Below are 14,938 nucleotides of genomic sequence, written 5' to 3'. Positions count from 1 at the left end.
CTCCTCCTCCTCCTCCTCCTCCTCCTGCCTTCTCTCGCCTGCATCACTCCTGCTGCAGGCTTATACCTGACGCTGTAGAGGATGTTTCCGTCGGGGTAAACCCTCAGCATGATGTTCTCCATGGTGGTGTCGTGGATGAAGGAGCGCTTGGAGTGGACGAAGAAGACGTCGGGGACCCAGATCTTCTTCACCAGCCGGGAGTCGAAGGTGCGGCTCTGGTTGGTCTGGGACGGGAAGGACAGCCGCTCGTCCTTCCAGTAGTGCCGCAGGTACAGAGTCATGGTGAAGTCCTGCACAGGAGAGGCTGCTCAGTTCTAAAAGGAAAGTGTGCGTTTCTGCTGAACTGACACAACACAAACGATGCAGTGAAGTTAGTTCAGCTTTTTCAGGTAGAATGTGGATGTGAGCTTGAACTCTGTTCACCACCTTCCTCTGCATCACTCATCTGTGAGCAGCCTTTAAAGAGGCGCCAGCAGGAGTTCACAGCAGCCAGAGGTCAGCGAGCAGACACAGGAGGTGAGCTCAGCGCTCCTCTCATTGTGTCTGCTTGATGACAATCAATCCTTTTGTTTTCCTGCACTTTCATCCTCAAACTGTCTGTCTCCATTCTTGTACAAACCCACCATGTTGACCTCGGAGATGCTGTCGATGCTCTCCACCTGCACGTCGATGCCGACGGGGATGGCTGCACCTGAACACAACACAACACAGCTTCTCAGGACAGAAGTCAACGATGTCAGGAGTCTGCTGCAGAACAAAGACAGGTGGATGGTGGGGCTTCCTCTGACAGAGGATGTTTCCCTCAGGGCTGTTTATCACGTCTGATGAATATTGTGGTGGGAAATCACTCTGACCTTAAGTAAAGGTAACGTCTGCTTATGCAGAATTCTGCCACACAGAGACACAAAAACATGACTGTCCACGTCTGCATCTTTAACCTTTAACAACCAAATGCTGGGAAACATTTAGAAAACATGTCTGTATAAATATTGATTGTGTGTAGTACTGAGCCCCTAAAGGGAAATTGAACAAAAAAATTCAAGTAGAATTTTATTTTTTTTAAACAAAAATTGAAATAATAATAAGAAATTCTGGTTAGTAATGGATGTGCACCAGATAGTAACTGGTGCACATTCACTACTATTTTTTAATTCAATTTTTGGAAAAACAAAGTTACTATCTGATGTGCACCACTTACTAACCAGAATTTTTTTAACTACGGTACTTTAATTTTTAGAAAAACAAGTTCAGGTTAGTAATCAGAACTTTTTTTTATTCATTTTTTTTTTTACAGAGCCCCTAAATATTTTTAGAGTAAAAAAATGTTTTTACTTCAAATTTTTTAAACTTTGATGTCCCTTTAGGGGCTCCGTACCAAGGCAATCATTTTTTGGTGTTATTTTATCTTATTTATTTTTTGGGGTAGTTAAAAGGTTGACTTGCAAGCATGTTTATTAGTGTGACTTGAACAGAAATCTGTCTGTTTTGTTTCTATTCCTTCACTGTTCTTTTTCCTGCTGTGAAATCTCATCTTTTTTCAGGATGTTTTTTGTCTTTTAAGAAGCAGCAGAGCAAACAGGTGAGACCTGAAGGCCTCTTGTGTTGACAGTTACTGTCAGCTATGGACACACGAGCTGTATATTTGGATATACTTATTTTGCATTTGAGGCTAAACTTTATATTTAATTATATTTAAGTGAATGTATTTTTCGTCCAGATGGAATATTTTGGGATATTAGAGATGTGGAACTACATTAAAAGAAAGGAAAACAAGATGCTGGAAGAAGATTAAAGAAACACAAAGGAGAGGGCAGGGTTACAAACAACAAGTTACTATTATTAAACTGACATGGAGATGTTTACCAAAGAGCTGGACCTGCGTAAAGACACACTCATCCACAAACACTCAGATACTGATAAAATACTGATGGCTGCAAAAACCCTCAGAAAGTCAGTATGTAGACAGTTACAGTTTATTCACATTTACAAGCTTTAAAGCTGAGAGTTTTGAAAAGTTTTTATCATTTTTAAAAGGGATCCTAAAGTTGAGAAATTTTTGCTTCCATCTCTGGCTCCATCTTGCATGTGACCAGAGGCCCCTCCATCGAGGAACCCAGCACCAGCAACCCAGACCAGAGTCAGAGGGACCACTGCAGGAGCCCCCCAGCAGCAAAGAGCTGGGGGGCACAGGAGCACAGGAACTCCAGCCCAACCAGAGGATTCTGGGTTTGAGAGCAGCTGATGGGTGTGTGTGTGTGTTTCCTGAACACTTTGTTTAATGAAACTCATCTGACAGGCAGGCCCAAAGAGCTTCTGCTGCAGCTTTATCCCCGTGTGACTCACAGACGCCGCGCTGCATCGCCATGGCAACAGCTGCTGTCAGGCCGTCACCCACTTTCCCTCATAAATCGGACTGACAGAAGCAGGATGGATGAGGACCTGCAGATAAGCTCATCTAACGTCAGAAAAAATGGAAAATCTGCAAAGATTTGAGGAAAACTTCGGGTGCAGATTCAGATTGAATGTGACGGACATCAAACACCTGAGGCGTCATCATTAAACACAAAATCTTTAACATTTTTCAACTGTTAACATGATAATTCCAGTAGAATTTGAAGGAGAAAAGCGGCTCACGCCACCGGTGCCCTGTTGTCCCGTCGTTGGTGCTTTGTTCTGTAGGGATAATTAGGGCGACCGTGTGGGTGCAGGATGGAGGCACCAGATTTTCACCAAAGATTCATTCATCCATTGATTTCTCCCGTTTTATAACTGGAATCAAGAGTTTCTGCTGTATCTGTTTGTTGGTTCGATCATTTGTTTACTACAAAAACACATTCATTTATTGTCTGTGACAAAGAAAGTCTGTTTTGATATTTAATGGAATATATACTTGTAAAAGAAAAAGAAGTGGAAGAGCAAAAATTAACATTAAGTGCAATCAAAACAATAATGTTGCAAAAAGCAAGCAAAAGAAAACGATGAAGAAACTGCTGTGTTTACTGTGAGCTCCAACTCACATCTCCTGCATGAGGAAAAGTTGAGGTTCAGCGTACAAACCATGAGGCCACGGGAAATGAGTGGAGCACTGAGTGTGTTTGAGCCATTTTCTCCAAGCATAACAACGTTTTCTACACATGTATTTGACACAACAAGATGGCGCTTTGAACGGGCTGCAACGGCGTTTTGGACGTGCGGTTTGTGCTCAATAAAACTCTGACTTTACACCCGTCTTGGGACAACTTCAGACTATGATAGTACAGACTAAACAGATATTTTCTGACTGATATTATCACAGTTCTTAGAGTAAATGAATGCAGCGGGGTGGAAGGTACCACCCTCATGGATTTTGATTGGTCCTTTGTGTTAGCCCCGCCCCAACGCGCCACAACGGGGCCAAAAGTTTTGAAACTGAAATTTCAGATTTGAAAACAAAAAAGGAGTTGAAAGCGAAAAAAGGTTTAGAAATTGAAAGTTTGAGTTTTGAAACCTGAAAAACAAAACATTTGAAGCCGAAAATAATTAAATTTATATTAGAATAGGAAAACGGTTGGGACATTTTACATGTTTTTTTTGTTTGTTTTTTTTGGACAAACACCATATTTTTTTCAAAATGTTTTATTTGGGTTTCAAATATTTATGGTCCCAAAATATCTCCATATCTGCAGCTCGGTTTCTAAACGCTGAGAATTTGGTTCCAGGATGGAAAAGTGTTTTCAGTCGATCCCCGTCTGAGCTGTGCAGCAGCCTCGGTGTGGCTCCGGTGTTTGTGTGGTCCTCCAGCTGCTGCGTCTGCATGAACCCGCAGGAGCACCACCACAACACCCAGATGGAACGTTGGCTTCAGCTCTGCAGCGTGCTTTCAAAACCAACACTCCCAACGTGTCTGCTTCACACCAGCCCTGAGAGCCAAACAGAACTCCTGCAGCAGAGCCAGGAGGCAGGAGGCAGGAGTAAACCCCAGGAACCACGGGTGTTAGACAAGTGTGAGTGTGTAGAGACATGACACACAGTGATGCACACAAACACAGAATCATTTAGGTCAAAAATATCTTAAAACAGATGTTAGATGTTAAAAAAAACTGACAAACATCTGAAAATGTTGCAGCCCTGGAAATATTCATTTATTTCATGTTAGTGTAGAAATTGTCCAGGAGAAATGTTTTAACCATATTTTAGTCTAATTTTTGTGAGAATAATTCCCCTTTTTTAGTTATTTACTATTTTATTTTGAAAATCCCTGTTAGATGCAGCAGGATATCCTTTTTGTTGTAGTGTGCACAAGTGCAGGGAGGTGTTTTTTGTGTAACGAAAACGTGAAATAAACTTAAAATAAGCGTAAAATGATACAGATATGATATCAAAAAGCAAAAACATTAACAAAAATAACAAAAACAACAAACTCAGAATACATATGGGTCATTTTAAGACAATTATTGATTCTTATGCAACAAATCAGTTAGTGACTGAAAACAACCTGAAGTCACAAATAACAATTGTTGGTAAATAAAAAAAAACTGAACTTACAGTTTGTTTTTGTTTGCATAAAAAAAATCTATCTAAATCTAATCCCAATGATCCAAACATCAATCTCTCAATTTGCATAATTCTCTGACTGCACAATGACTCACTTCAGTCTAAACACACATTTATGAAAATGCAGTTTTCATTTAACTAACACAGTCCTCAGTGAACAGACACTACGGAGACAGTTTCATTGCTGTGATGAATCAAAACTAAAAATTTTAAGTTTCAGTGTAAATATATGTGTTTTCTCAATAAATCTCCAAATTACTGATGCAAATGTATTTCTGCTGAGATTTAGCTGAGCATCAGTGTCCGTCCATTCAGGTTGTTCAGGTTCTGTCAAGTCTTCAAGTCCTTCTTATCTCCTCTACCTCTTCATCTTCCTCTCCCTCCATCATCTGTTCTTTGAGCTCTCACTCTTCTTGTGGCTCCTTCCATTTTTACAGAAGACATTTGAACTCACCTGCTGCCTTTTAAGTGCTGCGTTTTCAAATTAGCCCGTGTGCCTCCCCACCTGCAGGATATGGTTACTCAATACCTTCATTAGTGTGGTCAGTGGCTTATCAGGGTTTTAACTGAACAAATCCTGTAAGTAAAACAATTTAGAAGAAAGAAACATTTTCATGATAAACAATAAACTGGAATCTGCACAGACTGCAGGTCAGAGATCTGAAGCTCTGATTGGTCCATGACTGTTTAGATAGTCTCATCTTTTTTGAAGCCCAGCTGCTCAGGGTTTCTACCATGATGTCTGTGTTATGATTAGGTCATCCATTCCTGCATGCAGCCAATCGGAGGAGGGAGGAGATCTCAGTGATTCTGATCTAAATGATCCTGCAGATGTGAAAAGCCACAAGTGGTTTGGAAGATTTGGAGGATTTTGCAGCTGATGCTGAAGATGTGCAGCCAGGACTCTGGTGGTTTGTGTTCATCATGACTCAATCCAGCCAGGCTCTGCAGCCTGAGGTGAAGCCTCCACTTTCTCCCGACAATAAGGGTCACTGGTTTCCCTGGGAAAACAGCTTCAGATCAGAAACCTTCAGCTCAGCTGGAGGCTCGTCTCTGATGAACTGCAGCTGCGTTCAGAAAAACAACTGAGCTTCACCAGAAAGAATCCAGCTAGAAACATCCTCCTCTGGTTTTCTCTGCAGACGCTATTTTAAGTACATTTAGATCTGACTGTGATCCTATGAGTTTGTACTGAAGTAAACTAAGTTTGAATGAATCCACTTTGTGAGGAGCTGATCGAACTGATCTGGACCACTGAGCTGCATGAACCTCGTCTGCTCCAGCGCTGCAGTTGAATGGTTTAAAGTTACAGCCGGACACAGAGGCTGGTGTTGTGTTTAGATAAGATCCTCTGAAGAATCAGAACCCTGTTTCTGCTCGTTTGGATGTTAAATTCCCTGACTATGTCTGTGGACTTCACAAAGACGGGTTCACAGGATTTATTCAGCTTTTGTTTGTTCATGTTTTAGGGTTAGTTTTCATTAACTGTTTGGAAATGTGTTTTGTTTATTCAGGAAATGACGTATTTAGAAAATGACTTCCTCTCCTGACTGTTAACTATGTTTAAATTTGTCCTGAATATCTCCACCACTACATAGAACTGAATGAACTCCTGGTGTCTACAGAGGACATTTGGGGCTTGCCCCACGAAAAGGGGTGTGGCTCCGGGAGTTGCAGCTTTTGGTTGGTTTGAAAAAAACGACATCACAGATTTTTATTTTCTCTGTTAGCGAGGAGCATGAACCTACATGTCAGTGAAGGGACAGTTTTGCACGGCTGCAGGTCCTTCATCAAACACGTTCTGATCCTGAAAAACTCACTGAAGTGAATCAAATAAAGCAGGGGGGGGGCAAACTCAATGTCACAGGAAGCCAAAGGATACACTTTTATTGAACACTCTAAAGCTACATTTTTAATTCTTTAAAACCGTAACTTTTAAAAATAATTATGAACTAAATATAGCATTACCTGCAATAATGCTAGTGTGAATGATGTAAGCTGAATTTGATAGCTGAAGTTGATAGGTGAAAACACTGAAGATGATAGCCAGCTAAAATATGAGCTAAATGCCATATTAGCCTAAAAAAACTTAGGTTAGCCAAAACAGCTAGCATGTAGCTGAAAAAAATAGTTTGAAATAGCCCAAAAAACTGAAAAAGCATAAATTATACAAAACAACTAGTGTGCAAATATTAGCCTAACTCCAAAACAGCCTAAAAAGAAAAGTGTAAATTAGCCAAAACAGCTAGCGTGTAGCTGAACTATTAGATAAACTCCAAAATAGTCTAAAAAATCTTAGTAAATGCCGAAATAGTATAAAAAGCTAGCAGAATGACAATTTTTAGAAGTTTATAACTGTAACTTTTTAACGTAATTATGAATATTAAAAAGACAGGAATATTATTCCAGAATAAATCAACTTAAACCTTAAATAACTTCAATATTTTACTCTCCGTAAAATATATTTTGTCAAAATTATACAAGTTAGAAATAAGTATAAGATAACATCGGATCATTAATAACAATAAAATAAAATGATCTGGAGGGCCGGATCGGCGGGATCCTCGGGCCTTGACTTTGACACATGTAATAAACAAATGAGTTTCAAATGGTCTTTAGTCCAGATTTGAAGTGCTCCTGCTGTTTGAGACGGCTGTGGAGCTGCAGACACATCCTCCAGACTGTCAGGACCCATCAACACGTGAAGGTGTGGAGCTGAGAGCAGCTGGAAGGGGATGAGGAGACTTCTCTTTGTCAGAGATCATTTGGACGCCTGCTAAAGGTTGACCTGGATTTAGAAGCACAAGAGTCCTCCACACGTGCACGAGGTGACTGTAAATGTCACACCAGGCATTTGTGGGCTTCACTGTGAGCCGTCAGCCTGGAGGGGGGAGGAGGAGACCAGCAGGAGCTATAGGGTTATGTGAAGAGATTTTCTCAGTGTCAAATTATAGTGCAAAGAAATACCGCAGGGCCATGGTGGGGCAGAGTGTGGTACTTCTGCTGCTCCTGTCTGAGTGGGACCACGGAGACGGCGAGTGAACCTCCAGACCGAGCTGAAAAGATGGCAGCGAGCCACAGAAACCAAGTCCTACGTCAGAAACCGTTCACAGTGGACAGATTTGGCCTCAGGGCAGAGAGGATCCTGAAACAAACGCCAATAAATTCAGGTGAATCTGCAGATGATGGAAGAATGAAAGGAAGACTCTGAAGGACTGCATTGTTCTCTGATGTAAATGTTTACGGCTTCATGGCTGGAGGTGTAACAGAAACCCATGGAGCAAACAGCAGAGGGGCATCACTGACATCATGACCCTCCATGAATGTCAGCTGCTCTTCCTGTTTAGTCGCTCTCCTCCCACTCACATGTCAGACTTCTCCTCACACATTTGATGGATTTTGCAGCTTTGCTGGATAAACTTTTGTGAAATAAGCTCACATTTACACAAATGTTTTGGTTGATTTATTCAAGCAGATCAAGGTGATCGGCTGATGAACAGATGATGCTGCGTTTTCCAGGAGAGCATCTCTTTCCAGTTTTAGTAGAAGGGAATCAATGCGGCGCTGCTTCAAAGATCTTCTCTTTTAGTCATCAGAGAGTTGATGCCTCCTTGGTTTGGATCAGCTTCAGGTCAGCAGGTCCACTGAGCTGCGGGCCACACAGGACAGTAGATGTTCCTCCACAGATCAATGAAAGAACAGCAAACAGGAGTCCTGAGAGAGAACACTCTGAGAACACGGTGACTCAGCAGATCAGACGCAGATCAGTTTCCTTTTCCTGTTGTTGCGTCTTCTTTTGTGTCCGTGTTATTGTTGACGTCTGCTGCCATGTTTATCGTCTGGACGACTCCTTCAGGTTGTTGGCACAAAGTAAAAACATTTGCAGGAAAAGAACAAGGAAAACTGTTCAGAGCCGCACACCCTCCCCATGAATCGCACTGGATGTCCTGATCATTGACTGTATATGAGAACTGGACAGAGTGACCCCTCCCTCCCCCCTTGTGTTCCAAACAGGAAGTACCTGCTGGCTCCAAGAAGCCAAAATCCCATAGACTTCTACAGAGAAATAAACATCTGTTACTCAGGGTCAGAGTAACCATCCTTGGTCTAATACCTTTTTAACATCTTCTGACAATCTTTTTTTATTCTGTAGTGAAAGTTATTCAAGTTACAAACTGACCAATCAGACGCCTCAATAAAAACCAACGTTCAAACCATTTGACTGACAGATTCTCTCCTCTCTCAGAGGTGCATGAGGAGGACTTCCAACAAGCTCAGCCCTGAGGTTACCATAGAAACGTCCTCTCAGACTGACTCAGACCCTTGATATAAATTACTGGATCGTCAATCACGTGACATACGGCGTGACAGACATACATTACTATGCATTGAGTCTACCCAAGTGATGAATGGAGGAGGTCTCAATAAGTACCAAAAGAACCATAAAAGTGGACCAGTGTTTTACCATCGACTTCAAAAACCTTGACAACAAAATTATCCGATGGAGAAGAATCTTCACAGGACAGGAATCACATTTTAATAGAGAGAAATCAGGCTGGGAACCATGAACTGTGTGCTAAAGTGGGTGCTAGCAACTCACGAGAGACATGCTAGTTTGGTTCTTGATGGAAATTCATGTGAGCAACGCGTAATGTGTGCACCCACAGTAGCACGTAGCTAGGCTAAGAGTTGCTGTTGGTCGCACTTTGTTTTGTTTTTGGTAAGAAAGTGAGTTCGGACATAATTTTTTAAATACATGCCGTCATTGTTAAGCTTCTTTCCGGAGAAAGCCCAGCTAGAATAAACAGCGCTAATGCTAACGCTAGCTTTCTGCTCAGTGACACAAACACAGCAGAGAGCAGATGTTAGTGAAGGAGCTGTGGATGTAAACTTTAACCTGACACAACATTTACTGCTATTATCTCTGTGTTCTGAATCTTAACAGTTTGACAGATGTATTTGATGTTATCATCCATGTTCTTAAGTTAAAAAGATGTTTCTTGTATCGTTTAAAGACGCTAGTTGGAGCCTTATTCTCAAAGTACAATGAAATCGTCTATTTGAAGGTAAATTTTGAATCGAATTGAGATTTATTTACCATGTATTTATTCCTAAAAAAATATTCAAACTTGTAGTTTCATTTGAAAATGTGATAAAGGGTGTTTATTTGTTTATCACTTTGTTTTTAATAGGGAAAGGACTTTGTTACTAAACTATCAGTCATTCATGCCATTAAACTTCATCAGTCTCCCTCATTTCTGGTCTTGGGTGACAATCATTTACAAGCTCTGTTATATAGATTTTAGCACAGAGGCAGAATAGAGAATGACGGCTATTGAAGAGGTTAATTTGACAGCAAAGCCTTACCTGTGGCAGTAGAAGGAATCATTCTTGCACTATTTACAGAATAATCTTTAGTAAATATACCACAAGATCAATCATTTTCCAGGCTTTCATTTGAGCCATATTTTAGAAATAAATTGATACAAAACTGTGGTACCAAATATTTACATGTTTTCATATTTTCAAATGAATGTTTTATACCAATTCAAAGGAGCCTGTTGACAGTTGACTGGTTTTGGACCTTTGAAATTTAACTTTTAATGAGCTCACATATAAAGCAATAGAAGAAGAAACCACTGCTGGTAATCAGACGATGACCTGCTGTTATCACTCATATAAACATGGCTGTTCTGAGAAGGAATTAGATGTTTTATTGGTGCGTGATGCATTCTGTTTTCAGAGGTTTATGTTTAAGGTCACTTAAACAATGACCCTTTTCTGTGTTCATGTGGTTGAAGATTTTCACAGATCCTCATCAGGCAGAGCAGATCTGAACAGTAAGTGGTTTGATTCTTTGTTGTTTTTGGAGAAAGTTACTAAATCAAATGACGTCTACATGAACGTCCGCCGTTCTCGCCTTTAGTGTTCCTTCATCGTGGCAGCTCTCAGTCGGCGGTGTGCAGGAAGTCTGAGTTCCTTTGGTTTGATTACCACAGCTGGTTCTGGCTTTTCTCTTCCGGTTAGCAGTGATGATGGTTTTTGAAAGAGTTAGGAGTCTGCTGGTTGTGTGCACATTTGAACCCAGGCTTTTGTGTTTCGGGTCTCCACAGATCTCCATACGGTCAGCATCTAGGAGCCTGAGCATGGGGCAGCGGGGGCCTGATTGTGAGTTATCTGATGGAGGTGTGGGTCATGTGACCCTTGGATGTTACTGTAGTGTGGACACCTGAATCACAGCGATAGAGCAGCATGGTGTTTGTCATATAACACACATATTTAACCCTATAGCTCTATCGCTGGGTGATTTTCACCCTAGCAAAAGTATTTTTCTGAGTGTCATGGTCCCTGAGTAAAGTCTCACATGTCTCAGGAATGGGTGGACTAAAGACCAAGTCCCAAGTATTAATATTTATTTTTTTAGGATATTTTTCTTCTCAAATTGCTCATTTTTCAGCCATTTTCAAGCCTGTTTTTAGGATCTTCCTATGTTTTTGTTTTCCATTTTGTTACATAAACCACTGTTAAAGATAAAATAACTACTCTAATTGATCATGTGTCGTCATATTTTGATCCATCTTTTAAACAAATACTTTTTATTTGGTACATTAAATCTGATAAAAATTACCCGGCAAAAGTGATGGAGTAACTTTTTATAGCAAAAGTGTTTTAGGGTTAAATGCTGTTTTGTTTTTTCTCAGTTTAGCGCTCTGTTCTTCATCACATCAGGTTTCTTCCTCTATTTATCCATAACCTTCAGCTCATCTTGCTACAGTTCATTTTAATTGGATCATCTACTGTTTTTGTTTCTTGTTGTTTTGCAGTTTTTAAAATGTCAAATTGATTAAATCTCCTGTGCTTGGAGTTTAAACATCACCAGATAAGAAGTCAGCTGAGTGACTGGACCTTTAGCGTCTCTGCTGTGTTTTTCATGTTTTTACTGATGGTGGATTTCTCCCAGACAGTCTGAGGTTCTCCCTGAGGCGACTGTCAGCGAGCAGAATGTCAGAAACGCTCTCTGCATGCCTCAGCTTGGCTCCTGTTAGCTTTAGTACCAGTTTTCTCCTCCCTCAACCTGAACTGTTAGTCAGTGGCAGCGAGCTGTTGGTCATTTCTGCAGTTTTTATCCACAGCTCATCCACAGGTCCAATATGATCACACCTTGTTCTATCTGATCACCTCATGTATGGGGAGGAGAAATCCACTTTATGACACGCAGGAAAACCTTCTGCTGGTAGATCTGTGTCAAAATCTGAGCTTTGGAATGAAGACACAAACAGCTTGGCTGCTTCTCAGCCTCCAGACCAAAGAATTCTGGGATTGGAGAAGGTAAACTTCAGCCAACAGTGCTGAAGGTCTGTGATTTAAAGGCTGTCCACCTCCACAACAATTATATTTCACAGAGCTGGATTACATGTTAGGTGCAGGTTTGTTTGGAATGAAAACCAGGTCTAAGTGATGTCTGCAAACTCGTTTTCATGAAATATTTTTCATACTCATGCTGTGCATGAATGCAGGCTGCAGTTTGTTTCCCACCCCTCCATCTGCTGCAGACCTGGAATATAATCCAGATTAATTCACACGAATCCCCCCGACTCACACAATACCCACCCACTCTGGAGCACTCATCATGCTGCACAAACAGACTCACAATCACATCTGAGTGAGCTCCCCGGTCCTGCTGCGAGCCCACATCAACTCACACACACATTTGTGCAGCCACACAATGACGCAATCTGGGTCAGAGCTGCTGATTTTCGGATTGACACATCCGTCTGGGTGACCCAGTGCCCACCATCAAACTGTCGCTCGCGCTGATTTCCTCTGGAAGATGATGTGTGAGAGGATTAAGCAGCCATTGTGTGTCAGGAGATGAAGACAGCCTTTGTCTGTGGAACCACCACTGTGTGTGTGTGTGTGTTTGTGTGTCTGACCTCCAAAGCCCGGCCTCATGGCGAAGTCACTCTCCTCGATCCTCAGCAGTTGTTCACTTTTGATCAGCAGTGTTTTGGTGCTGTCCTGCCTCTTCAGCTTGTAGTCAATGCGCCTGTGAAGGAAGAAGCCGTCCACACACACACGTCACATTGACAGATTACGCTCATTAAAGCTGTAATTGCATGTTGTGATCAGAGTAATTTGGAGTGCGTGTCTCCCCCGTTTCTCCCCAGCATCCTGCGCTCCTCGTTTAAAGACGTGTCATCACAACGAGAACAAACCTGCTCCAGCGTGACGCCGCAGGGCTGATCACACTACCTCTGTTCCCCTAAATCACACTCATTACAGGTCTGCAGAGCATCCTGCTCGTCTTCATCTAAATATGTGTCATTTCCTCCAAACAGCTGAAACACTGACACTATGCGTCTTGTTTGATGGAGTTTCAGCTCAACAGCTTTTTATTTTCAGGGAAAATGAGTGAAAAACTAAATTGTTCCTGAAAGGTTAAAAGTTTGTTAAACATTTAATCACACTTTTTTAAACAAACAAAAAAAAAAATTATTGGTTTTGAAACATTTTTCTGTGCTGCACAAGTCAAAGATAAAACGGTCTAAAGTTTTATCTGCTCAGCTCAGTTTCAAAAGCCAAGAGGAGATTTTGGCTTCAGATCAACATGAAAAAAGACTTTTTAAGACATTCAGGTTGTGGGATTTGGTTAAAACCTTCATAATCTACTGGGAATATATTTTTAATAAAAAAAATGTCAGAGGGGGATTTTAAACATGATAAATGCTCAATTAAAGCCTGTTTCATATTTAATGAAATTATGTAGCAGAATGATTAAATATTATTAATAAAACAGGACAAATTCAAGAAAAGTCCTTAAAATAAAAGGCTAATTGCCCTTTTTTAACCCTTTAACACCAGAGCTCCAGTATTTATGTTATTTGATGTAATGCTTTAATAGTTAACATGATCATTCCAGTAGATTCTAAAGGAATGATCATGTTAACGGTTCAAAAGTTATAGTTTGATAGTATGCAGTCAGCCCACACAGAAAACAAAACCATAGTCCTTCACCAGCAGCTCCTTCCCAGACTCCTCAGATTTCTTAACCTTGTGTTGATAAAAACGCTCCTCGACCTCCAAACGCTCCCCTGCAGACGTCATCTCCCGTCACCTTTCTGCCAATGTCCTCCCTGAAAAGCGCCAACGTTCCAGGAAAGTTCCCTCAAACATCCTGGAGGCCACAAACAGCAGGTGAGTCACTGATATTGACGCTTCACACACGCGCACGTGCACGTTCAGCTCAGAGCAGCATTGCTTCACTCTTGCGCGTTTAAATGTCCTCCAGTAACCTGTTTCTGAGGGAAATCCATTGAGCTTTTATTGCCCTGCACGAAGCAGGTTTCCACTCCTCCGCGTGTCCTTCAGACGGCTGCAGATCTCTTCTCACACAGAGGAAACACTTGAACTTGCTCTTGGTTTGAAAGAGAGCTGCAGCCAGGTCTGTTTACCGGAGAACCACCGGTGGATCCGTCCCCATTGGTTAACATCCAAACCCACACTCAAATGCATGAATTTTTATGCTTTAGGTGAAAACTTTGGCTGACTAGCATCCTCGGTTATGGACTTTCTTATTCGTCCTTCTTATTTCAACAGTTTTTTAAACTCTGGATCCACAAACCAGAGAATTAAATCAGTCTATCCATCTGAGAACACCATCACAGCTTTCACTTGTCAAAACAAATTCCTAAAAATAATAAAGCATCAATAAACATTATATAGTGAGTTGATTAAAGTCCCCATATGACGATAATTTTATTAAAAAAAATGTTCCCAGTAGTGTTTTCATTATGATTATGAAGTTTTTACCAAAATCCCACAACGTAAATGTCCTAAAAAGACATTTTTCATGTTGATCTGAAGTCTCTGTTTCCAAAATCTCCTCTGAGGGGGCGTGGCTTTTGGAGCTCCGCCCCTGATCCCCCCTATCTGATTATGATAGCTCTGTGTCTCTCTAGCATAAATCTTCCCTCTGCTATATAAAAACATCCATCAATCTGGGTAATGTCCAGCCGTATGGTTCTGATCTGGATGTCAGCTGGACGAGGAAGTGAAGATCTTCATGGACAGAACTTCCTCCAAAATCCTGATTCTTTCTCCTTCCAGTTCACCAAAGACTCTTTTAGCTAATTCTCCAATGTTTATTGACTGTGATCAATACATTCAATCATTGGTTTCTCAGAAATACCAAGCAAATGAATGTCAGACAAACCTCTGCTTTGAGTCTGTTTTCTCCTTCTCTTCCTTTCCCCTTTGACCTTAAAGTTGACCCTGAGGGCTTGTTTTACTGCTTTTTTGTTTAAGTTTTAAAGAAGCAGCGACCACACCGCGCGGCCCTCCTCCTCCCCTACACCGAGCTTCAACAGGGGCCGCATCAGGGAAAATTATTGATTATGTGAAACTT

General features: G+C 41.2%; 1 protein-coding gene across 1 annotated transcript in view; it reads right to left on the bottom strand.

The window, feature by feature from the left end:
• Positions 1-14,938, bottom strand: part of LOC112139032 (gamma-aminobutyric acid receptor subunit rho-3) — a 29,735-nt gene that overhangs the window by 5,378 nt on the left and 9,419 nt on the right. Inside the window, exons 2-4 of the mRNA XM_024261724.2 lie at positions 12,468-12,580; positions 624-691; positions 67-290 (exon numbers count right to left, since the gene is read on the bottom strand). Of these exons, the coding sequence (XP_024117492.1) occupies positions 67-290; positions 624-691; positions 12,468-12,580 (405 nt within the window). The remainder of the gene's footprint in view (positions 1-66; positions 291-623; positions 692-12,467; positions 12,581-14,938) is intronic.

Source organism: Oryzias melastigma, linkage group LG20, assembly GCF_002922805.2.
Source record: "Oryzias melastigma strain HK-1 linkage group LG20, ASM292280v2, whole genome shotgun sequence".
In the NCBI taxonomy this organism is placed as follows: Eukaryota; Metazoa; Chordata; class Actinopteri; order Beloniformes; family Adrianichthyidae; genus Oryzias; species Oryzias melastigma.
The sequence above is the reverse complement of the archived record's forward strand: the minus strand, read 5'-3'. Positions and strand labels throughout refer to the sequence as shown.